Source organism: Podarcis pityusensis, assembly GCF_964106645.2.
Source record: "Podarcis pityusensis genome assembly, chromosome: 9".
Taxonomy (NCBI): Eukaryota; Metazoa; Chordata; class Lepidosauria; order Squamata; family Lacertidae; genus Podarcis; species Podarcis pityusensis.
Window position 1 is genome coordinate 2,093,244 of NC_138034.1, and position 26,104 is coordinate 2,119,347.

Consider the following 26,104-nt stretch of genomic DNA (forward strand, 5'->3'; position numbering starts at 1 on the left):
ATGGGTGTATGTCACAAATCCATATGGCCTCATGATGCTCGCCACATTGATCCAATTGATTTGAAACTAAAGGACAGATACATGCTGTTAAGTGCCTCTCAAATGTTTTCAAGGATCTATAACAAGTGCTGTTGGGGGGAAACTGGGCCGCTCGCTTTCCTTGTGCCCTGAACTGGCCATTCACACACACATCCAAAGTTTTTTTTTTTTAAAAAGAACCTTCAGTCTTAAAAAAAAAACCTAGTTCCTGCAAAGTATAGTGTTATCTAGTTTTGATTGTATTCCAGGACTAATTATTGACGACTCTGCTGTGCTTCCATGGAATCATGCTCTTATTATTCATAGCATTGTTTTTATCTCTGTGAAATAACAATTTCTTCACTCTGCATTATTTTCTTTCTTAAGTTGTGGACTGTACGATGTCAAACAGGCAAGCCATTGATAGTTTCTGTATCTCTCAGACATCTGTATTGCTATATGAAACAAAACAAAACAAAACAAAACAATTTAATTAAAAAAGAAGAAAACAAATGAACAAAACAATCACTTTTAAAAAACAAATTTCCCCCAACAAAACTCCCCTTCTACGGTAAGGCAGCTCGCTCATTCTCTGAATGTCAGGGGCCCCTCAGGACAGGGCCTTTTTGTGGGTGCACTTCTGCAATATGTCATTGACACAATAATAGCACATTCGTGGTGGATTTATACTGGACCATCCACACCCCATTCAACTTTATTAGTTGTTCTGTGATGCCCCAGTGTTACAACATTATTGCAGTCTGGAGGGGCAGCAAAAACAAGACAATCCTCCCCCCTCCAGAACATTTGTAGTCTGGAAAGTGACAGGATTTCATCAGAAAGCTATGGAACAAGCACAGACTGGAAGCAAAGCAGCAGGGCCACCCTGAAACATTTGCAGGCCCAAACAGCGTTGAAAGCCGGATCACATCTATCCACCCTGACAGCATCGTGAGCACAAATCATCACAAATGCACAACAAAAAGGATGGCTGGATTGGCTCCACATCATTATGTAGCCAAAACTAAGCTGTCTATATTACAAATGGCCTGTCCACACACAGGGCTAAAAGAGAGGGGTTGTCAAAACACTTTGAGAATTGTAGTTCCGTAAGGTGGACTGGGGTCTCCAAACAATTCTCAGCGCCTTTAACTGACTATAGTTCCAAGGATTATTTGGGGGAAGCCAAGGTTATTTAAAGTGGTATGATACTGCTTTAAATATATAGTGCAGATGGGCCTTTGTGGCTTGTTCTGCGATGCCACAGGCAGGGTGGCAATCGTATCTGCTGGGTTTTGAACTCAGGAAGCTGCCATAGCCCTTTAACATTGTGGCACCACACAGCTCTGCCCATGTGGCTGCAGTTGTGCCCGGTTCTTGTCTCTCTTGAGTTTCATGAGTAAATTTAGGCATGTCATTGGTTTTGGAATTGATCTGTCTCATCTGCTTTCTCCATGCACTGGAACGCAAGCCACATTCCAAGGAGCTATCCTCTTAATCACTTTCATATTTTCCAATGAAATTCAAATCCCAAGTTAAAGACGCTCAATTCCTTAAAAACTCCTGAAAGCTCATAAATCACGCAGGCAAATGAAGGAGCCTCCAAATCTGAAATGGGCTCTGCAGACTTAATGGGGCTTGTGCTGGCTCTTGAGGAAGGGGCGTCGGCTGAAGGAGTAGTAAATCTGTCCTCTGGAAATGGGGATACCATACTAGGCTGGTGTTGCATGACTGGTCTTTGAAGTTGCTGGGTCACTTAGACAATTGGCAGGTCCTGCAGTAGCGGGGCAGGAGGGGGGGAGAAGCTTAACGTCTGGTCTTTCTGACCCTGTTCCAGCCACCTACGCACAGATGAACAGGAGGGCCCCCTCCAAGTTTCAAGCAGATGCAAGCAGAGGGAATGGGAGAGATTTACTGTATGTTCCACTTAGATACAAATGTTGGGTTTCTTGGTTTTGGCAAGATATGCCAAGCACAGCTTCCAGAAATTGGCTGAAGGGGGTGGGAGAGAGACCTCGTTTCAATTTGGTAACCAAAGGCCCATGCATTTTTTATTCTGGGTAGACATGCAAGAAAGTGGAATACAAAAGCTCTTGTGTTCTTCCTGAAGGGTCCTTGCTCAGGGATACAGGATACTTCTGACTAGGCTATGAAGAGGCAGGAATGCCTTGTGGGGACTGAGAAAGTATGGTTAACCAAGAAACAAACCATGTGGACCCTGGCCAGGTGTGAGAATGGGCACTCCTTTGTGTTCCCCCACCCACGGGGCCAACAGAGTTGTGTTGACCTTGGCTGACAAGCCCACAGCTGTGCTCCATGTCATCCAACCCAAACTGCCTTCAAGCTGCATCAGGTTTCAGAGGTTCTTAATGTGTTCCTTGCAACAGAGCACTGGCTTGGCTCAATCCGTATCAGTCACATTGAAACTTTCTTTTCTTTTCTTCCCCAAATCTCTGTTTGCAATAGCTGATGTGGTCTTTAATGAATATGGTGCCGAATGGGAGATCTGGGTCCAAATCTCAGCTTAGCCCTGGGTGCACAACGTGGCTTTTGCTAAGGGCCCCTCCAGATGTCCTTTATATTGTGCATTCATGACAATTTGTTACCTCCATACCCCTGCACATTTAAAGCACATGGTTTCCTAGTTACAACTAGTTAAAATCTGTACAATGGGAATAACGACCTTCCTTTCCAAGATTGTTGTACTGAATAATATACATTAAAAGCAGGACATGCATCAAAATGTAGCAGTATGTCCTCAGCCCCTAACAGCCATTCTGTTCAGGGTTCCAGCCAGCAAGGCAACCATGCCATCCTTTGGAATACTATTGGTGTTAGGGGCTCACACAGCCCAATTCACCTTCACCCCCTCTTGATTTCCACCTTTTCTTTTCCACCTTTTTTCCTGTAGCTCCTGGTACATACCCAGTCCTCACTGGGCTGTTTTGTGTGTGGGTTGCCAATGTTTAATCATTTTAAAAATACTATTTTTGACCTGCAGAGCTGAAGCAGGGCACACACCAGCCAGCGGATTAGAGCATTGCTGGGCTGAATTGTGTATGTTTGTTTTTTTGGTAAGCCACTTTGAGAATCACTTGAGTACAAATCTTAAAAAATAATAATCCTATTGCACCATCAGTGTGCATGACAACATACACTTCAACCAGCTGCACCAGGGAGGCTTTTGATTAACAAGCTGGATACTCTTGATAAATTGAAAAGCATAAATAAGTCTATGGCAATGAGAATGTGTGAAATCCGATGAATACAGTTGGGCCTACTTCACAGTCAATGTGTAAGGAAAGGGCTGGTGCTGTGTTTTTATTGTAACTACCTGTATGTGATCTTTTTATATGTATGTATTTTAATTGTACCAATCCTTGTTTTTAATGATTGCTTTTTGTATGTTCTAAGCTGTTTGTTTTAATAGTAAGCCACCTTGAGTTCATACCATTTGGATCCCTTCCAATCGGGATTCAGGCCTCATCATGGGACTGAAACTGCCTTGGTCGCACTGGTTGATGATCTCTGGCGGGCGAGGGACAAAGGTGAGAGCTGTTTCCTAGTTCTGCTGGTTATCTCAGCGGCCTTTGATACAATCGACCATAACATCCTTCTGGACCGTCTTGAGGGGCTGGGAGCTGGGGGCACTGTCATACAGTGGTTCCGCTCCTTCCTCCTGGGCCGTGTTCAGAAAGTGGTGGTGGGGGATGAGTGTTCAGACCCCTGGGCTTGTGGGGTGTCTCAGGGTTCTGTCCTCTCCCCCATGCTTTTCAACATTTACATGCAGCCGCTGGGAGAGATCATCAGGAGGTTTGGGCTGGGTGTTCATCAGTATGCAGATGATACCCAGCTCTACCTCTCTTTAAAATCAGAACCAGTGAAGGCAGTGAAGCTCCTGTGTGAGTGCCTGGAGGCGGTTGGAGGATGGATGGCGGCTAACAGATTGAGGTTGAATCCTGACAAGACAGAAGTACTGTTTTTGGGGGACAGGAGGCGGGCAGGTGTGGAGGATTCCCTGGTCCTGAATGGGGTAACTGTGCCCCTGAAGGACCAGGTGCGCAGCCTGGGAGTCATTTTGGACTCACAGCTGTCCATGGAGGCACAGGTCAAATCTGTGTCCAGGGCAGCTGTCTACCAGCTCCATCTGGTACGCAGGCTGAGACCCTATCTGCCTGCGGACTGCCTCACCAGAGTGGTGCATGCTCTGGTTATCTCCCGCTTGGACTACTGCAATGCGCTCTATGTGGGGCTACCTTTGAAGGTGACCTGAAAACTGCAATTAATCCAGAATGCGGCAGCTAGACTGGTGACTGGGGGTGGCCGCCGAGACCATATAACACCGGTCTTGAAAGACCTACATTGGCTCCCAGTACGTTTCCGAGCACAATTCAAAGTGTTGGTGTTGACCTTTAAAGCCCTAAACGGCCTCGGTCCTGTATACCTGAAGGAGCATCTCCTCCCCCATTGTTCAGCCCGGACACTGAGGTCCAGTGCCGAGGGCCTTCTGGCTGTTCCCTTGCTGCGAGAAGTGAGGTTACAGGGAACCAGACAGAGGGCCTTCTCGGTGGTGGCACCCGCCCTGTGGAACGCCCTCCCAGCAGATGTCAAAGCGATAAACAACTACCTGACATTCAGAAGACATCTTCAGGGAAGTTTTTAACGTGTGATATTTTAGTGTACAGTATTTTTGGTTTCTATGGAAGCCACCCAGAGTGGCTGGGGAGGCCCAGCCAGATGGGCGGGGTATAAATAATAAATTATTATTATTATTATGATACATTAATATAATAAGGAGCCCCGCCAACGTGAACTCTAGAACTGGCCGCAAGGTGCAGTCTGGTCACTAACTTGGGCGGCTTTCAAAGTCCACCGCGGGCTTCTAGCCAGGGAGCCGGAGCTCCGTCTGCAGCGGGACTGGCCCGGATGCGGCGCCCCGGCGAGGGAGGCCCGCCGCCTGGGCCCGCGAAGGGGCCGCGCTGCGCCCGAGGGAGGGGCCTCCGGCCGCCGACCAATCCGAGACAGGGCGCCCCTCCTCCCACCCGGCAAGCCCGCCCCCGCCCCTCACCCCCGCGCCCCTGGCCGCCTCCTTCCACGAGCTCTCGCGAGATTTCTCTCCTCGGAGTGGGCGACGGGGCGGGGCTTCCTCTGGGCTGCTGAGGCGCAGGACGCGGAGCTCCCAGCGCCGCCATGTTTCCGGGGCTCCTCAGGGCGCAGCGCCTGGCGCGCAGAGCGGTGAGTGGCGGGCCTTGCGCGGCGGCGGCGGCGGCGGCCCTCCTCCTCCTCTTCCTCCTCCGTCGCCTTGCGCCCGTCTCCCGCCCGGGCCGCTCCGCCCAGCCTCCCCGCCGGGTGGGCCGCCTGGGGCCAAGGTCGCGCCGGGCCTGGTTCCCCCGGCCTGGCTCTGGCGTCGCAGAGGGGCGGGGAGGATCCAGGCGGGGAGCGGGGGCCGGGGGGGGGCCGGGGGGAATTGGGCGGCTTCCCCCGGCCTGGGCCGCCTCGCAGGGGGGTCTGGAGAATGAGAAGAGGGAGGAGGAGGAGGAGGAGGAGAACCAGTCGTGCCGCCTGGAGCTCCTTTCAGCGATGAATGTCAGGGTAACTGTGTCTCCCAAGCCGGGTGTTTCTCGGTGTGTTTCTTTTACATTTCAGCATTGCCAATAAGCCCACAAAAGTTCCGAACCGGCACATTCCGCCCCCCGCAACCAAAGAGGCTAATAGTCTTGTTTCTATGTGGGCTGCAGAAAAGTGGACTCCCCTCTCTGCAATCAGAATGAAAATGCAGGATACTAACCTCTTAGCAAGAGTTTCATATATATGAGTTTCATTCATATGTGTGTGACGTTTAAAGCATCCCAGAAACCAGATAAAGTGTTCCTCCTTCCCCAGCCCACTCACTCGCCTGCGTGAGTGGCTTTCATGATAATATTGTGGGAAACGGGGTTCACAGAATGTAGATTGGTTGATCTCTGGGTGGCTTGTGGGAGCTCTGCAACAATTTCTGATTCACTGTTATGTCACAAAAGCAGCTACTAAAAGACTCGGGGGCTGTGAGCTCAATTCTGGTCCTGAAATTTTTTTTCTGAACTGAGCATGTACTCGTGCACTTTGTACTTTGCGGGGTGGGTCTTCTGTCTCCTTAACTTGAGTATGGTTTGTAGACCTTATACTACCGGTAGTTTAAACAATGTAGTTCCTCCAAGTCAGATCTGTCCACCACTGGTGTAAGTAATTACTGAAACACAGGTGTCTTATTCTCAAGAGTGTCACCCCCATTATTCCCTCTGTTCCACCAAACACATGGGGACCTCCCACAAGTAAAATAATTTTTCCTTCTCAGTTGATGTACAGTTGTACATAGATGCTTTACACTTCTGTGAGATTTGTTCTTGTTCTTTAGCCAATGTAACCTGCCAGTGTAACTAGGGCTGGGTGATATCTGGTTTTCAACATCACAGTATATCATCAGCTAAACACTGCAATATACTGCTACATCACAATGTCTGAAATAACCATGGAGCTGATTTTCAACTTCGTGATATAGCACCAGCTAAACATTGTGATCTACAGATATCTGAAATAAGTCTGATACTGATGTCTGAAATAAGGATGGAACTATGTAGAGGCATTGACTGGCTTTTATGGGTTTTCCCACATTGTGATTTTTGCACAGCACACACATGCACCATGATTCACAACATATTGCCAGGTCAAAAATTATGAAACAATATCATGAAATGAACTTCATTTTTGGACGCTATAGCAATATATTGCCCAGCCCTAAATGTAACCTGTTCATGGTCCTCTGGTATCAATAGGCAGTGGGACCCATTGGTTCACATCTGTGGGTTAAGGTTAGTACATGTGTAAATATGACACTCAACATGTCATGTGAAATACAAACAAACTTTGCAATAGTTGGTTAAATGTTCAGTGTCTGAAACTGGACAGATTGTACACATCCTGTTTCTGCAGCAATGTCTTTGTAGCTAAATGCTTAAATCTCAAAACAATTACCTTAATGTGGCACTCTGATCTTATCCTGCCAGTCTTACTATACCATACTAGTCTAGCTCATTGACTGGTAGGGCCGCTCTAGGTTTTCGGCAAGAGAGAGGTCTGTTTCATTTGACAAAATGGGCTTCCACAAGTTTGCAGAACGCAGTTTCAAATATTAGCAATGCAGCAGTGTCTATCTTGTGGAATTTAATGCAGTGTTACAAGAAGCATTATTAATAATAATAATTATTAATAAAAGTAGCAATAGTTTTTATCCCAGGATGCATTCCAGTCAGGCAAAATTACTTGAGGCATGAAGCAGTGAGGATGTGGCCTGTGAAGTGGCGGATCTGAAGCCTGGATAGAGAAGGCTGCATGTGGCTTCCTATGCTCCTGCATGTCCTTTAGACAGAGGGAAGAGTATGTATTAATGGAGTGATTTGTAGAATGGGAGAATCTGATGACTCTGTCCTGCGCCTTGCAAAGAATGATGGTTATAGGACATTGTATATGTGCAGCTGTAGTGGTAGTAGTATTGGTAGTGAGAGAAGTGAGAGACTAGGAACAGGAATGTAGTAGAAAATGAAGGTGGTACAATAGGTAATAAAAATGTTCAGGGAAAGAGATAGTGAGAAGGAAGCGGCGAGGATCTGTGTGCCAGGTACACCATGTCCAAACTCCTGCTTGGCCAAAATTCCACTTCAGGCATCTCCAGAAAGATATTCAGAAAGATTTAAAGATTCTGAGCTAAGGAGAAGAACAGCATTGAAACAACAGCATTGTTGCTTTTAAAAATTGTTTAAAGACATTGGAATAGCTAAAATGTTTGATTTTATTTCTATATGATCATCTAAGTGTGGAAATTTGATGGATAAATTATATACCGTAGATTCCGGCGTATTAGGCGACTGGGCCTATAAGACGACCCCCCAAATTGGCAGTGCCAATTTGGGGTTTTGTCTTATAAGCCCAGTCTTATACGCCAGGCAGGAGGAAGCCGCCTGGCGCGGTGCGGAGCCCACCGCCCGCTGCTGCTGTGGCAGCTTTGGCAGCCTCCAAAGCAGCAGCGGGTGGCGGTCTCCGCGCCAAGAGGAAGCCACCCAGCACCCACTGCTGCCTCAGAGGTAGTACCCGGTGTATAAGACGACCCCCGACTTTTTAACCTCTTTTCCGGGGTTAAAAAGTCGTCTTATACGCTGGAATCTACGGTATTTATTCTCTACATTTATATCACATCTTTTCTCCAATGAGCTCAAGGCAGCATGCATGGTTCTCTCTCCCCCATTCTTCCCCCCTCCATCTTATCCTCACAGCCATCCACTGAGGGTAGGTTAGATGAGAGAGAGGGACAGGCCCAGGGTCGTCCAGTGGGCCTTATGGCTGTGCAGTGTTTGTGCTCTATGATGCAGCTATGCCCAACTAGGGAGTAATATAGTGCAAGGCAGGGTTCACACTGGAGGCAAGGGAAGTCTCAATCTGTGCTCTGGGGAACATAGAGCTCTGGACTGTCTTTCACTGGAAACTTTAAAGCAGAGGTTGGATGACCACCTGTCACAGAGCCATTGATTTTCCTGCATTGTAGGGGGCTGGGCTAGATGACCCCGAGGGTCCCTTCCACCCAACATTGGAAATTCACCAGGTGCATTTTGAACCTGGCCATTGGCCACCTGTGACCAAGTGAAGATGCCTGGGTGCCAGGATGGCGCATGACCTCTTCACCATCTGGAGGTGCATGCCTAGGGATCCTTGGATCTGGACTGTTTTCACACACTAGTGACACACCCTATAGAATTCTATCCATTATATTTTCTCTGCACAATCAAAATGAATTTCAGGAAACAAAAAGTTGTATTGAAAAATATGCCTTTCAAACCGTCTGGCCCCAAAATGGCAATTAGGCATTCCATTTTGGTGACTCTAATCCTGGTTTAAGGAGCCATTTGGCACCTAGCTTATATATCTGAGTTTCTAACACTGTTTCCAACTCTACAGTTCCATTATTCTATGAGCAAGGAACAACCTGAAAATGGGTCCTCAGTCACATGACCTAGCAACCCAGCACAGGGGTTTAGAATAGGTTCAAGTCTGTCCCTGCGCTGTCCAACCTTCCTCTTCCTGGGACATCCTTTTGAGGGACTTAACCTGGCTTTGGTTCAACTGGCTTTGGCTGAGCTGGTATAGAGGACTTACCCCACTGCATCTCCAGCTGAACTGACATGAATAACTTCAGCCTGGGCTCAGCTGTAGATCTGCCTGTTCCAAACTTGCTCATCGTGGCAGATCTTGGGTTTGGAGCATGCTATAAATAGGTATGCCATCAGATTTAAATGGAAGTTCACAGCACACCTGCCAAGGGAAGGCTCAAATCTTTGAACACTTAAAAAAAACCATTTTGCATGAGCCGATGATAATAATGAATGAAAGGAAATTAACTCAGACCAAGTCCTTCTTATGTTCCACATGAAGGAATAGTGAAGACGTTGATTTATTTTTATGTAATCTCAGAAATATTAATAAATCAAACCCTCCTTTTACCCTGTTAAATGACTAAGTTATAAAGAGCATTTCTGCTTCTTCGGATTTATTTTAAGAAGTTTACATTATGCTTTTCTGGTAAATAGATAATTATCTATGCTACAAAACTTGTTATAGGAAGACTGAAGCTTATCCTATAACAACCACATATGCAATAACATTCCTCTGACTGTATGTTCCCTCCAACAAACACCAGATTTTCTTTTAAAATACATTTTACTTTGGAATCTTAAACTCTAATCTTTCAGTGGTTCTGCACATTTTGCTTGTGACCGGACTATAAATTTTAGCAAGTGTGGGCTTTTTGCCATGAAAGCATGGATTTATTAATCAAACAGTCCATACATGCTTGTAACTTTTATGAAAAATGATTTATGAAACATAATCAAAAATATGGTTTTTGATATATATTGGCAGTAAGTAATTTGTTACTGGCAATTCACCTCAATGATTTAAAAATCCTTGACTCCTTGATGTGATTTAATATACTTAAGTTGGAACATGAAGAATTTTACAGGAACTTTTACACTTCTGATCATAGTTACAAATTGTAGCCTAATTCATTGTTGCATATAACAAATTGTCTTGGATGACTACATAAATTGAGTTCAGTGACACCTCCTGTGTATGCTAAGTGTGCATTGCAAATGTCGTTTGAGAATAGTGAGTGGAATCTGCGCATTGGTTGGGGAGTGTTGTGGAGAAAGACCCACCAAGTTAGGGAGGAAACCTTTGGCCCTAGAGCTCCAGCAGTTCTGAGATAGTTGGGGAGGAGCATCTTTGTGCTGTATAGATATTGGGGTAAAGGTTTGAAGGGAGGATTTGGAACAACTAATGTAAGAACATGCACCTTCTGGCTTGTTCTGTCTGAGTATGTTTTGCCCCCAGCTGTTTCTGGTATATCCTTAGCATCTGGATTACAAGGGGCCTTGGGGCATGGAAAATCCTAGTTAAACAGAGGGGATTGGGGAGAAGTGTCAGAAAACGCACCTGCTCTCTAAACAAACTATTGGTCAAGATAAAATTGCTGACTTACGTGATTTCATACCATATCATTCAAAACTCAGAGATTCTGCAAGGACATCTGATATGAAGGTGCATATGCCTGCAATGTTAACTTCACCAACAGATTAGTTGAATTTAAGAGCTACAAGTGTTATTGTTAAACCCTCTTCCCCCTTCTCTTGTTTTAAAGGTCTCCTTGCTTCACCGGTTTCAGAGTACACTAGTAATAGCTGAACACACAAATGAGGCTGTTTCACCTATTACATTAAATACCATCACTGCGGCAAAGCGTCTTGGAGGGGACGTTTCATGTTTAGTAGCTGGCTCCAATTGTGAAAAGGTAAAAACATTGAAAAGGGGAGGAGGAAGGGAAGTATGCTTTCTGTATTCTGAACTTGTTATTTGTTTAAAATATTTGTATCCTGCCTTGAGGGAAGGAGGGGTGGGGATTCAGATCAGTGGAACATAGTCATGCCTGATCTTTTTTAAAAGACTGCCCAAATATCATTTTTTTCTTTTCAGGATAGGCACCTTATTAGTGATGATAAATGAGACCACGTTTATGACAGTTGTTCCATTGGCTTTTATTGCTCTGAGCGACTGATATATCCTGTTGTTTATAGGCATGCAAATCTCCTAATAATGGATTGATGTCCTTTTATAATGTATGCTTAAATACAAATATATGCTGGGTTTGGGAATTGTAAAAGCAGCTTATCTTATCTACAACCACCATGATAAAGCTGAAAAATTACAAAAAAACAAAATCTAAGGATTTGTCTAGTAAAAATGGTTAACTAGTTTGGCAAAGAGAATCTCAAACTTGCATATATCAGTCAAAATGTGGTTGTTTTTTTGAGTGCTATGCTAATTTCGCATTTGGAATGCAATTCGACTCTTGGTGCTTGGGTGCTGGTTTCAGCCAAAATAAAGTGTATGTTGAAGCATGTGCCTGAGTGACACTTCAGAGAGAGTGAGAGTGTGAAAGCAGAATGCTGCATTCTTCCCCCCCCCCCATGCTCTGTCAGCCCAGGGAGTCTTCTCTTCTGTTTATTTACCACTCTTGCCAGTAACATCTGGTCACAGCAGTAAGGTTTTGCATGCACAAATAGTGATAATAAACCTTTTCATTGCAGGTAGCTCAAGAGCTGAGTAAAGTGCAAGGGGTTGTCAAAGTTCTTGTTTCGCAGCATGATGCATACAAAGGATTTCTGCCCGGTGAGACTCATTTGCTTGTCATTAAGATTCTCTGCAGTCACCACTGTGATGGAAAATATAAGGTGTTTTGACCAATATGTTTCATCCCCAGAGGAGCTGACTCCATTGATTCTGGCAGCCCAGAAGCAGTTTAATTACACCCACATCTGTGCCGGGGCATCTGCTTTTGGGAAGGTGAGCATATATGACATCCACCACAAATCTGTTGTTCCAAAGAGATTGATCCCTAAACTAATTTATAAATTATGACTTGTAATTATTGCATATTGATATATACAGGACTTTTCTAAAACATTTAGTGTGCTGCTTCTATAGCGCTTCCATTACTTTCATTTGTCAGATACGTGTTTAGTGTATTGTCTCAATTTGTAATTTTTAGCAATAAAACTAGAGTAGTAGTCAGCATTATGCAGGTTTATAACTTGTTAGCAACATTTGCTTCTATCTGTTTCTTTTGTTTAGAATCTTCTTCCCAGAGTGGCAGCTAAGCTTGATGTTGCTCCTGTCTCAGACATAATTGAAATAAAGTCTCCTGACACATTTGTGAGGACAATTTATGCAGGTGAGTGTTGTCAGTCTGTATACCATATATAGTAATAATAATAATAAATTTATTTATATCCTGCCCATCTGGCTGGGTTTCCCCAGCCACTCTGGGCAGCTACCAACAGAATTAATGGTATAATAATAATAATAATAATAATAATAATAATGCGATAAAACATCAGACATTAAAAACTTCCCTGAACAGGGCTGCCTTCAGATGTCTTCTAAAAATCAGATAGTTGTTTATTTCCTTGACATCTGATGGGAAGGCATTCCACAGGGCGGGTGCCAATACCAAGAAGGGCCCCTGCCTGGTTCCCTGTATCCTCACTTCTCGCAGTGAGGGAACCACCAGAAGGCCCTCAGAGCTGAACCTCAGTGTCTGGTCTGAACAATGGGGTGAAGACGCTCCTTCAGGTATACTGGGCCAAAGCTGTTTAGGGCTTTAAAGGTCAGCACCAACACTTTGAATTGTGCTGGGAAACGTACTGGGAGCCAATGTAGGTTTTTCAGGACCGGTGTTATATGGTCTCGACGGCCATTCCCAGTCACCTGTCTAGCTGCTGCATTCTGGATTAGTTGTTGTTTCCAGGTCACCTTCAAAGGTAGCCCCACATAGAGCGCATTGCAGTAGTCCAAGCGGGAGATAACCAGAGCATGCACCACTCTGGCAAGACAGTCTGCGGGCAGGTAGGGTCTCAGCCTGTGTACCAGATGGAGCTGGTAGACAGCTGCCCTGGACACAGAATTGACCTGCGCCTCTATGGACAGCTGTAAGTCCAAAATGACTCCCAGGCTGCGCACCTGTCCCATTCAGGACCAAAGAGTCCTCCACACCAGCCCACCCCATCCCCCCAAAACAGTACTTCTGTCTTGTCAGGATTCAACCTCAATCTGTTATAGAGGTTTGCATTAGGCCATCTAACATCGCTTTGGTAACAGGAAAAGTGGAAATGGCTTTTCTGACACAACTAATAGGATCATCCCTAGTACTGCAGGATTGTAGTTCAAAGTCCCGAGAAACCAGATATAGCTTCTTAATTAACAGAATCTGCTGACATGTATTGTATTCCTGTTAATGCATTTCTGATAAGATTTTGCAAACTGTAAGCCATTCAGTTAGTTCCTTTTATTTAATATGGGTTACATTAGTTCTGATTTCAGTAATCCATAGGGTTATCTTTTTTCGTTAGTGAGACATTGATACGATTATTTGTAATATTTAATTAACTTTCCCTAATTATTTTGCTGCCCTTATTTGTCTAGCCTTATCATGCTTGTCTGATCTCATAATTTAATTTGGACATGAAAGCATTAGCTTCTATGGCTTTTAAATTTGTTATGGCAGAATTTATTTCCTTTCTTTTGTCAATGTTCCCTTGCCTTCAAAGACTGATGGATTGCTTCTAGGTTTTGATGTACCTTCTAATAATTTTCTTCTACAGTTATTTGTGCTCATCTATTACTAGCAATGTCTGCCCCCCATATCTTTTTTTCTGCCTCTTTCATCATCTCTTGTAAACATACAAGTGAGAAGAACCACACTGACAATGTGTTGGGTTTATAATGAATTAATTGGAGACTTAATAGCCCAGTTTTTAATGATTGGTCTACCCAGATGTTACATACTCAGTTGCTAGATTTTGTGCTGCCTTGATGGATATTCGCCGAAGGATGGTTTATACAACAAACTAGGCCCAAAATGCAAGACCTGTGCTCCTTCACGCTCCCTCCCTTATAATCGCTTTTAACTGTTTATCCTTGTTCTATATTTTAAAGTTATGCATAATATAATCACCTTTTAATTACTAGTCCTTTACCTGTTTTAAGTCTTATATGTTCAATTTATCCGTATGTTTTTTCTTATGCTGGTCTGTGACCGAAATAATTTGATACTACAGTGATATCTCATTTTGGGTCCGCCCTGTTTAGGGTCCTTTTCATCCAACGTCTGCGGCAAAGCCGAAAGTACCGGAACAGGTTACTTCTGGGTTTGCAGCACGTGCAGAAGCGCTAAATCATGCTTCGCGCATGCGCAGAGCGGTGCTTTGTCAAGCGTCCTTTTCATTGAGCGTCTGGGGCTCCAGAACGGATCCTGGACGCAAAAGGAGGTGGGACTTGCAAGGAAACATGTTTAGGACTGCAGTAGGCCTTCTCCGTAGTAGCGCCCTCCCTGTGGAATGCCCTCCCACCAGATGTCAAAGAGAATAACAACTACCAGACTTTTAGAAGACATCTGAAGGCAGCACTGTTTAGGGAAGCTTTTAATGTTTGATGTATCACAGTATTTTAATATTTTTTTGGAAGCCGCCCAGAGTGGCTGGGGAAGCCCAGCCAGATGGGCGGGGTATAAATAATAAATTATTATTATTATTATTATTACTGGCAGACTTTCCGAAGAACAAATAGGTGTAGTATGACATAAAAAGCAACAACTTCATAAAAAGCATCAATTATTTCTCAGAGTTGCCTTTTTATAACTTACTTGTAAAGTATGGTTGAAGGAATTAAAAGTGCAGCACTTTTAATCTTTTCTTGTTTCAAATGCAAACCAAATTTGTCAGTAGTTTCTTCATGGCAGTTGTGACTTTCTGAGCTTGTAACATTCTTTTGAAAACATAACTTCATTTCCTTGGAATGAGAATCATAGTGAGCATCCATCTACAAAGTCTGCCCAGGTTTGTTTGTTTCTTTAAAAATATTTTTATTAAATGTTTTCTTTTTACTTTTACGAAAGTACATGCTTTGTCTCTTTTTCAGGTTGTACAGTCTTTCTTACAAATCAGTTACATTTCTTGTGAGACATTAGTGTTGAGTACAGTATAGGGTTTGGGAAGAAGAGGGGGGAGAGGAGGGGTGGGGTGGTGAGGCTTATATTCTCTTGTCTGGTAGGTTCTCTTACTATTCATTTATTACATTTCCTTGGTAGTGAGATGTATTAGGGGGCAGGGTATGGTTAGTTGTCCGAGGTTGGCTGCAGTGAGGTTTGTTTGCATTTGTGGGGGGACGGGGCTTGTTGGGTCAGGTAAGCCAGATTGATTTGTATGTTGTTGTTGTGTTCTTGTTGTTATCTTGTCGGCTGTGTTAAAGGGGAGCCATACTGGGGTGAAGGCGTCCTCTTCTATTTGCCCCCATGTCAGTTTCAGTTTATTGGTTAGCTTTTCTAGCAAGCTTATATGGACTTGGAAGGAGGTTTAGACCACATTCTGGTCCACTGGGTGGGTTAATTTCATAGCCTATGTTGTGCTCCCATTGTTCTTTGATTGCATCAAGGGGGTTTGTAGGATTCTGGAGCAGTATTTTGTATGTGGATAACATCCCTTTACTGTTACAGATGGGTAGCCGTGTTGGTCTGCCATAGTCGAAATAAAAAAATTCCTTCCTGTAGCACCTTAAAGACCAACTAAGTTAGTTCTTGGTATAAGCTTTCGTGTGCATGCACACTTCTTCAGATACACGGTGTGTATCTGAAGAAGTGTGCATGCACACGAAAGCTTATACCAAGAACTAACTTAGTTGGTCTTTAAGGTGCTACAGGAAGGAATTTTTTTATCCCTTTACTGTATCCCTCTGCTGTCAGGAGAAGGTTTTCGAAATTAGCCAAGGGCCTAGTGGCTGCTGATTTTACTGTTGGATTGTTTAAGAAGGCATGGTGATGTGTTAACCAAGGTTGTCCCCTAGTTTGTCTTGTTTTTCTTGTGTTGGTATAGGTTTGTTGTTATGTTAGAAATCTTTTAGACAGTGTAGGCCTTTGACTTGCCAGGTTTTTATCTGGAGGTTTTGTGCTGCATGTTGGAATAGTGGGTGATAGGCAAGGGGGTTAGTGGGGATGGAGATAGTTTGCCTTCTTTTTCCCTCCATGCTTTAAGCATGGACTGTGTGAATGTGTTCAATGTTGCTGCCCAGGTTTGTTCATATCTCACCACCACTTTCTGAGCAAATGTTTCTTAGTCATGGAGTCAGTGGATGGCCATGAGCATTTTTTTTTGAGCAGGTTTACGTGGTAATGTTAATGACTTAATAAACCATGCTTTATTTTCCCAAGCTCAGGCATTGGGTTTGCTTGCTCACATCTCTCCTTGTGAACAGCTTCAGTGTTTCTGCCACGGTGTATTAAAAATGTTCCATCTGGGAAATTGTGGCTTAGTCTTGGTTGACTAATGTCACATCTGAAATAGAACTAGGCTCCCATTCTTAGCCTTCAGTCCTTTGCACATTTCCTTTGGGAGTTAAGTCTCATGGAATTCAGTGGGGTGTATTTCTGAGTAAACCTGCATAGGAGAGGTCTGGTGTACAATGGAAGTAGGAACTGCATGCATCTGCTGTGCAAAACATTTTTTGTGGTTGGATGGCTACGGTACCTTCATGCTGAGGGAATGGATGTTTTTTCAGATACATTGGTTCCTCGTGTTACAAACACCTCGTGTTACAAACACTTTGGGTTACAGACTCTGCTAACCCAGAAGTAGTACCTCGGGTTAAGAATTTTACCCCAGGATGAGAACAGAAGTGGCGCGGCGGCAGCTGGAGGCCCCATTAGCTAAAGTGGTACCTCAGTTTAAGAACGGTTTCAGGTTAAGAACGGACCTGTGGAACGAATTAAGTTTGTAACCAGAGGTACCACTGTACTTGGTGTCTAGTAGATGTGGCTAAACTCGTTTGTAAAAATAATAATATTGGTACTTCTTCCTCTTCACTATCAGGGTCACAACTGAAGTTTTTGTTTTGTTTTGTTTGTTACTATGCTTTGTATTTTTGTGTTTTTATATTGTAAACCACCCTGTGATCTTCTGATGAAGGGTGGTACAGAAATTTAATAAATAATAATAAGTAGTAGTATTAATGAGTTGTCTGAAAACTTGAATGTGTCCAGTGGTTCTTAGTGGGGTGCCCAGGGCCTGGCGGTGTTGCACACCTGGCTTCCTGATGGTGTCTCTGCCGCTTACCAAGAGGTGGAGGCACGAGGTGCAGGGAACTCAGCATGGTGCCAGCGTGGCAGCAGGAACCTTGGATTGGCTGCAGCGCCAGCCCCTCACTGCTGAGCTTCCTGTGCCGTGCCCCCTCCCCCTCCCCAGAAGCGACAGCGATGTTCACTGTTGAGATGCCAGGTGTGCACTACACCAACATGCCTGAGACACTAGGGAAGGGGAATGTAGAAGCAGAACCCTTTGCTGTGTCTTACTGAAAAATTCTCCTGTGACACCAAGGAAATGTAAACCTATTCTGTGTCCATTTTTTAGTGTCTTAAATTTTCCTGCCTGAAAGGATTGTTTTGTCTAAGCAACAGCATTACTGCCCTCTGCTAAAAGCAGCTGATCATTGGAGTTTGCAATTTTATTTTCACAGAAAGTGTGGTCTTTTTGTAGGAAATGCCCTGTGCACTGTGAAGTGTGATGAAAAAATAAAGGTGTTCTCTGTACGAGGTACTTCCTTTGAGGCTGCATCAATAAGTGGTGGTAGTGCTACAGTAGAGAAAGGTGAGTGTTCAGTTTGTCTGGGTTTTTTTCCTTCTCAAGTTGAAATTGGAGTAAAAACATTATTGTCAAATAAAAAGACAAAGTTGCACAACTTTGCATTTACTGAATTCTTCCCTCTTTACACTTTGCCACTCTTTGTCTCCTAGAGTCCTCTAATTATTCCACATGGATATCTCTTTTCTTGTAGCCGTCTTGGGTCGGGTTACATGTAAAACTACTGTATCAAAATTGTGAAGCCATTTTGAATGGTTCAATTGATTCAAACAAAAAAGAGAGGCTTTCCCCATAGATGCTGGAAAGGATGCATGTTTGTTATTATGTTAGCCCAATGCATTTCCTGCCAAAGTAAAATTCCCCTTCCCCCAAAGTATGCATCACACCAGGTCTCTTCTACAGCTCATGCTCCATTAACCGGCATGCACTACTTTTGCTCCAGCCAAAGCATCACATAACCGTACCAAGACCATATCTTAAACTGAGTGGTGTTTCACCCTTGCTGTTTCCTCTGTGGTGGTGATGTGATTTATTTCTGCCATGGAGAGTTGGAAATGTCTGTATTCTTGTTTTTGTTTTATTATGAATTCTTACGTTCTTATTTTGTATTTTCATGTTGTGAACTACCCTGTGATCTTCAGATGAAGGACTGCATACACTGTAATAACAACAACAATTGCAACAGGCTAAATTGTGGATAACTGTGTACAGTCTGTAAGCCTATCTGTAAGCCTTATTCAGGGGCTTATCTGTAAAAGAAGTAAAAGGACAACACTTACTAAACCACATATAAAACACTTGTAAACTGATTCAAAACCTAGTTTTGGCTGCTTTGATGTAATAATAGACATGATGCATACTTGGAAATAATCCAGTGAAATAATTCAGACTTACTTCTGAGCAAACATCTTAGTGACTTCACGTGTTGATTTATTTGCTATATGAGCCCTAATGTTTCTGGCGGGCAAAAATGTATGGCGGCATTTGTGTGTGTAAACTAGATCAGTTACCTGCATCTAAAGGACAATTACATGCACTACTACCATGCTGGATGCTCACTGTTTCTCACTGTACATTCCCTTCTGGCAATCTCAGTTTCAGTTGTTTTTATTGTTTTATCTCTTGTTGTTTGCCACCCTGGGCTCTTTTGGGAGGAACAGTGGGATAGAAATTTAATAAATAAAAAATCCCATTTAAGTCTTGGTATATTTTGAATGAATTCATATTAACATCCAGAGGTATAACCATATTGATGTTTTCTTTTATTTATTGCGTTTTTTAAATGGAGGAAGGACTATAGTTCAGTGATACTTCAAACCCTGTCATCTTCAGGAAGAGCTGTGAAAGACTGCTTTCTGAAATGCTAGAGAGCTGCTGCCAATCAGTGTAGGCTGGGGAAGGGAGCATTTGGCTTTCCACACGCTGCTGGACTACAGCTCCCATTATCATTGACCCCTGTCCCTGTCCTCTGTAACTGATGGGCATTGGGAGTCCAACAACATCTGGAGGGCCACAAGTTCCTCATTCCTAGTGTTTATAGTACTGACATAGATGGAGCAATGCTCTGACGTGGCATAAGGCGGCAGCTTAGGTCTGCTAAATTTTTTAATTACTTGAGGTTTGCCAATCCCCCCCCCCCAATTAATTAAATGTACAAAAAGTGAGTTGGAAGGGACCATGAGGGCCATCTAGTCCAACCCCCTGCACTGCAGGAATCTTTGGCCAGAGGTGGAGAACATACAACTCTGGGATTAAGAGCCTCCTGTTCTTATTGACTTGACTGTAAATAATTTTTAACATATTTTTGTTTAATATCACATATACTGCAGAGTTTGGGCATGGAGGTTGTTTTTATGGCTACGACTTTGTACCTTTCAAAAGCTCAGTGTCTTTTCTTTGTTTTGTTTTTTGATATAAACAGTATCTGCAGCTTCACCAGCTGGTCAGTCTGAATGGATCGAACAAAAGTTAACAAAAAGTGATCGGCCAGAACTGACTAGTGCGAAGGTGGTTGTTTCAGGTGGTAAGTAGTGGCTAATTGGCTAGAATTGTGATGAACTAGTGGTGAAATTTCTAGCAAAGTAGAAAATAACGAAAACTTTGTTATACAGTGGTACCTTGGTTCTCAAACTTAATCCATTCCGGAAGTCAGTTCCAAAACCAAAGCGTTCCAAAACCAAGGCCCGCTTTCCCATAGAAAGTAATGCAAAACAGATTAATCATTTCCAGACTTTTAAAAACAACCCCTAAAACAGCAATTTAACATGAATTTTACTATCTAACGAGACCATTGATCCATAAAATGAAAGCAATAATCAATGTACTACGCTATAAAATAAATAAAACAGTATTGTAGATGATAAAGATAAAAAAAAATTTCCCTTACGTTCACTGATGATAGTCACTGTTTGGATGGGGGGCTTTTATCCATTTCCGCAGTCATACAATCAATCAGTAGCTGAACAGGGTTCCACACAGTCACAGAAACAAATTAACTGAAAAAGCCTCAAAAACAAAAATGCAAAATAAATAGCAAAAATAAAAGCGCCAAATACAGTGGTACCTTGGTTCTCGAACTTAATCCATTCTGAAATCCAGGACCTCTTCTGAAGGCGGGCGGGGGGCGAAAGTCTTTGCTCCCCCCTGCCTGCCTTCCCGGGAGAGCGGAGAAAGGCAGCGCCTTTCTCCGCTGTTCCGGACGGCTTTTGAAGGCAGGCGGGGGGGCAAAGACTTTCGCCCCCCCGCCCGCCTTCAGAAGAGGTCCAGGACCTCTTCTGAAGGCGGGCGGGGGGCAAAAGTCTTTGTCCCCCCTGCCTGCCTTCCCAGGGGCTTTTACATCGCCCCGGACAGCGGAGAAGTCCTCCGCTGTCCCGGGCGATTTTAAAATGCCGCCCGCCAGCATTTTAAGATCGCCCCGGACAGCGGAGAAGTCCTCCGCTGTCCCGGGGTTTTTTAAAATGCTGGGGGTGGGAAGAAAAGCCCTTGTCCCCCCCCCCCCCCAGCCTTCAGAAGAGGTCGGGGGACAGACTGTCCCCGGACCTGGTCTGAAGGTGGTTTCCCTAGGAACGCATTAATTGATTTTCAATGCATTCCTATGGGAAACCGTGCATCGCAAGACGAAAAATTCGCAAGAAGAAAAAACTTGCGGAACGAATTAATTTCGTCTTGCGAGGCACCACTGTAACGGTAAATATCAGCATTTGTCTTGTAATCAGCATGAATAATAAAAATGCTAGAAAAGCTTAGCTTGAAGAATGATCTGCTTTTACAGTGAAGGCGGTTTGCATGCATGACAGGTGTCCCCTGCAATGATGCAGGGGTTACATTCCAGGCCCCTCCCCATAAGTAAAATCCTGTAAAATGAGCAGCCTCTAAAAAGCCTCTGAACGCACACATTTGCCTGCTGTCCACCTCTCTCCCCCACTACCTCTCCACACCTCTTTTTTCCATTAGAGTTGGAGCTCTGGGGCTGGCTGGAACCTGGAGGACACGTGGAAAAGTGGTTGCTTCTGCTGCTGTTGTCTACCCCACTTGTCATTTATTAGGCAGAGAGACTGAGCAGCGTAATCAAAGCCTCGCTGCGCCTCCAGTCTTTTTGGGGCTTCCTCTGTCCTCACTGGACCTCCTCTTTGGGCTTTTGGGGGGGGGGGGTCCTCCTCACAAGCCCCAAGGACTCTCCAGTTCTCTCCTGCCATTTCCTGCTATGATTCTATATATTTAATTATTTACTGGTGCTGCGCATATACATGGTCATGTGCGATTAGAACGTGCATAAGTGGGATGCCTATACTAGCACAACTAGTTTATCACATCTATCTCAGGAAAAAATAAAATAGCAAAAAACAGTACTCTACTTTCATAGAATCATAGAGTTGGAAGAGACCACAAGGGCCATCGAGTCCAACCCCCTGCCAAGCAGGAAACACCATCAGAGCACTCCTGACATATGGTTGTCAAGCCTCTGCTTAAAGACCTCCAAAGAAGGAGACTCCACCACACTCCTTGGCAGCAAATTCCACTGTCGAACAGCTCTTACTGTCAGGAAGTTCTTCCTAATGTTTAGGTGGAATCTTCTTTCTTGTAGTTTGGATCCATTGCTCCGTGTCCGCTTCTCTGGAGCAGGAGAAAACAACCTTTCTCCCTCCTCTATGTGACATCCTTTTATATATTTGAACATGGCTATCATATCACCCCTTAACCTCCTCTTCTCCAGGCTAAACATGCCCAGCTCCCTTAGCCGTTCCTCATAAGGCATCGTTTCCAGGCCTTTGACCATTTTGGTTGCCCTCCTCTGGACACGTTCCAGTTTGTCAGTGTCCTTCTTGAACTGTGGTGCCCAGTCGTATTACAGTCGTACCTCGGAAGTCGAACGGAAACCTAGGCTCGACTTCTGATTGGTGGCAGGAAGCTCCTGCAGCCAGTTAGAAGCCGCATAAGCCGCGTTGGATGTTCAGGTTCCAAAGAACATTTGCAAACCGGAAGACTCATTTCTGGGTTTGCGGCGTTGGGGAGCAAAAACCTTTGACTCACAAGGCGTTCAATTGTAACTCTCAAGCCAGCAGGGGGAGTGAAGTGCAAGTTACTATGCTCTAATTCCTCCATTTTTTTCAGTTATGGTAGATATGTAAATAAATGTGTAACCCTCTATCATTCTGAAGAAATAATTACATTAATCTCAAACAGACAACATTCATGTTAAGGCTGGTGACAAAAACCAGTCACCCCTGGCTCCATGCCTGAAAAGTGCACATCAGGGCATGGGCAAAAGTAGCAGAGTAGCGTGAAATCCCGTGGAGTTCCAGTGTAAGAAAACACACACGCAGGAAGCAGAAGTTATTCAGTAAAATTTTACTGAGGTTCTTAGAGCATAAAATGGTTACAAAGCCCAATATTCTTGCTGGATCTCCAGGCAAAGTGCAGAACTTCACTCTGAAGAGCATGTCCAGTTACAGAGCCAAAAACCACAGACTGTACTGAAGAGAAAAGATAGAAGGAATACAGAACCATTCAGTAGCAGGATATTTATCTTCTACTCTGAGCATTTTGACCTTGAGTCTCATATGACTGATAAACTGATAAGGTTCAGTTGGAAAATGAATTGTTCCTTGGCTGGGATGTGTATGTGTGCCTGACAGAATGCACTGCAAAAATCGACAGTGGGGTGGAGCGTACAACAACACTTTATTACGGTCATGTATTTAGTCTGACTCAGAGATTTCAAGGCACTTGAACATATCTAACCTCTTCCCTTACTTTTAAGGACGGGGCTTGAAGAGTGGAGAAAACTTTAAACTGCTGTATGAGCTTGCGGATGAGTTGCATGCTGCAGGTAACAACTGCTTTTACTCCTTGGTTCTAGAGCAGTTAGGGATGCTATCTATCCTATGGGTATATCTTTTGAAGTGTGTGAAATTTGGATAAATGGCTTGTAGCTGGAGACTTTTGCGCATACATTAGCTTGGATCCTAACTTCCATGAGGGGAGTGTAATAGGGCTTTCTTGCTGCTTCTTTATAGCTCCCATCATGACCCCCTCATCTGTTCCTGAAGGTTGAGGGCCTATAGCTCCTGAGGGGCCTAAAGCTGGAAGGGTGAACTGAGGAAAATCAGGGATCCCCACTTTCGTTGGAGAACCCAGTCAGATGGGCGGGGTATAAGAAAGAAATTGTTGTTATTAATGGGAAGACACATAGGATGAAGCATTAAATGTTGGCTTCTATGTTTCTTGAGATAACTATCTTTTTTTTGCTTCTAGTTGGTGCGTCTCGTGCAGCTGTTGATGCAGGCTTTGTACCCAATGACATGCAGGTTGGACAGACAGGCAAAATTGTAGCACCAGTGAGTATTCAAATTATTTTTGCAGAAGAGACTGGTTAAAATTCCCTGGAATAGTTTGGAGGACCACTGCCTTTTCCTAATGGAGCTGTAGGTAATGCTGTCTCCAGGCTTGCACACAGCCTGCCCGCTCCCCCACCCCCTTTCCCAGCCTAGAACCCTGCCCTTTTTCCTTCATGGTGTTGCCTTATCTTGGGAAAGAGTCCCTTCTGGTGCATGGTATCATTGCAGCAGTTTGAGTCGAGCTTGTCATAACTGACTGTCCTCACCCGCAGAGCGTGTGACATTGGTGACATGGGTGTGGTTTTCTAAAGTAGACTTGGCCTGATTTGAACAGAGTGACAGAAGCTTTGCCTCTTGGGATGAAGGGGAAAAAGGGAGTGCGATGGAACCTATTGTAACCTCTTAGCTTAGTCATATAAAATTTACAGCAAACAAACAAACCTAAGCTAGGCCTCAGCATCTTAATACAGCCAAACAAGGGGCATATCTAATGCCAAAATCTTTAATGCTTCATTTTATTTCCCTCTAAGAAGGCATATAAAATAATTAACAAAAACAAGCATTTGCTGTGCCAGTTATTTTTTAGAAAGGTATTTAGAGAGCTCTGCCTTATTTGTCCTGAATGATGCAAAGCTCTGAGGGCTAGGATACATTTCCTAATCTTACGGGATATGTAACAAGAATGACTGCAATTATATATTTGTTTGCATGGTTTCAGCTCTAAATGCAACATCACTGGCCTGTTTTGTTTTCATTCTTGCATCCCCAGGTCTGCAGTAACTTGACTGGTTACATATTTGTTTAAGGGGCGCAAATAGATACTACAAGGTTCTGTTTAAGGCAGTGGCTAATTCAGAACAAAACACAGAATGGCCTCATAACGTAAGAGGAAATGGAATTTTGGTTTTGTGGACCTAGATGCAGATTTTAAAATCACAATACTGGCATAGGAAAAATACTGGAGACAGGAGACTTAATCATTCCAGTATAACTAGTTGCTATAATAAACATTTGGCATGCCTAATGAAATGGCTGCCCCTTCCTCTTTTAGGACATTTAGAGGATGCTGTGTGAATTCTGAGTACTAAAATTTTAAACTTACCTGGTATAGAATCTGAAATGGGGGGGTTATCCACAATATGGGGAATTTCATATTTAGGCAGCTCCTGTTTTTGCAATAAGTTGTGTTTTGTGTACAACTGCACTTAGTAATATCGTGATGCAGTATGATCTTCTAGGCCAGGGATGTCCCAACAGGTTGATCACGATCCAATGGTCGATTGCAGTGGGTCTGTGGTTGATTGTGGGATCCTGCTTCCCGCCTAGTTTGGGTCCCTAAAAAAAAGCTCAATAACTTTGGTTTCCTTAAAAAAAGCTCAACTTTGGTAGATCACTTTTTTATAGTGGGAGTAGATCGCTGTCTCTTGAAAGTTGGACGTGCCTGTTCCAGGTTAAATTTAGATCAATAAATAGTAACTTGCCTATGAAAAGGATTGACTTGATTGTTGATGAACTGTATACAAAAATTTAACAAGAATCTGCATGTCACATGGCTGAGATTTTACTTTCGGCAAGCATGTCTTAAACAATTGCATCAGGTTAATGGAGTAAATCTCATTTTTTCCAGTGGATTGAAAATTGAAATCTGATTGGAAGGGATATAAGGAGCAAGTAAAGTTGTGAGGGAAACACTTGTGTGCTTCTGTTCATGATGGTGGGGGAGAGTATTTTGTCATGGATGCTTTTATTACTCTATTTATAGGCTTCAGAACTGGCCTAGTGGGGAATTCATCTGATATTGAGTAGGGTGTGTATTTGCGGCAGGTTGGAAGAGATTTTGACTGATGCCACTGCTTCTCTGCTAATGGTTGGGAGATGTCAAAGGGAATGGTTTTGAAAGAAGATAGCCACATTTTTCTAACTGTTTGCCTTTAATTATGCTTTCACTGATTTCAAGAGATATCTTTGCTTTTGGCCCTTTTAAAAAAACCCTTCCTGTGCTAACCACAGACGTACACTAGTTTGTTGCAGACCACTCTTGAAAGCTTGGCAGCCTGTTGAGTTCCTTTAAGTGGAGTAGAAGCTTTCTCAAAATGCACTCGTCTTGCTCTGTGAACAAATGGACAGTTTGTTCAGATACGTTAAAAGTGCGCTCAGTTAGCAGCATAGTCCTTTGGGAACGTTCTTAGAAGTAAAACATTAAAAATGATTGTACTTAGTTGACTGAGGGGTGAAAAAATTTTTCCCATTCAATAGGAATGTTGTCTGAAATGTTTCATGATAATGCAGGACTTAAAGTCTGAGCTGTGCAAATACGTGGTCCCTACCATTTGAGATCTCAGCCTACAGCATTATGGCCGGGGACTGCTGTGGTATGGATTGCTACATTGTTGGGCATCTTGGCCATCACCCATGTCGTCCTCGTTCCAAACTATTTCCTGGCACCAAAATGTGCAGAGCTGAGATAATAAATGGGCTTTG

General features: G+C 43.7%; 1 protein-coding gene and 1 long non-coding RNA gene across 2 annotated transcripts in view; one reads left to right on the forward strand and one right to left on the reverse strand.

The window, feature by feature from the left end:
- Positions 1-314: 314 nt before the first annotated feature.
- Positions 315-4,976, reverse strand: LOC308485691. Its single transcript, XR_013990677.1, has 2 exons — positions 4,870-4,976; positions 315-473 (listed from the first exon to the last, which is right to left on the reverse strand). It is a non-coding gene; the product is annotated as an uncharacterized lncRNA (long non-coding RNA).
- A 136-nt stretch (positions 4,977-5,112) lies between these two features.
- The window catches only part of ETFA (electron transfer flavoprotein subunit alpha), a 33,732-nt gene continuing 12,740 nt past the window's right edge, over positions 5,113-26,104 (forward strand). The window contains exons 1-9 of the mRNA XM_081021592.1: positions 5,113-5,253; positions 10,742-10,891; positions 11,688-11,769; positions 11,861-11,943; positions 12,232-12,331; positions 17,682-17,792; positions 19,708-19,809; positions 23,047-23,115; positions 23,541-23,623. Coding sequence (XP_080877718.1) covers positions 5,209-5,253; positions 10,742-10,891; positions 11,688-11,769; positions 11,861-11,943; positions 12,232-12,331; positions 17,682-17,792; positions 19,708-19,809; positions 23,047-23,115; positions 23,541-23,623 — 825 coding nt within the window. The 5' untranslated portion in view covers positions 5,113-5,208. The remainder of the gene's footprint in view (positions 5,254-10,741; positions 10,892-11,687; positions 11,770-11,860; positions 11,944-12,231; positions 12,332-17,681; positions 17,793-19,707; positions 19,810-23,046; positions 23,116-23,540; positions 23,624-26,104) is intronic.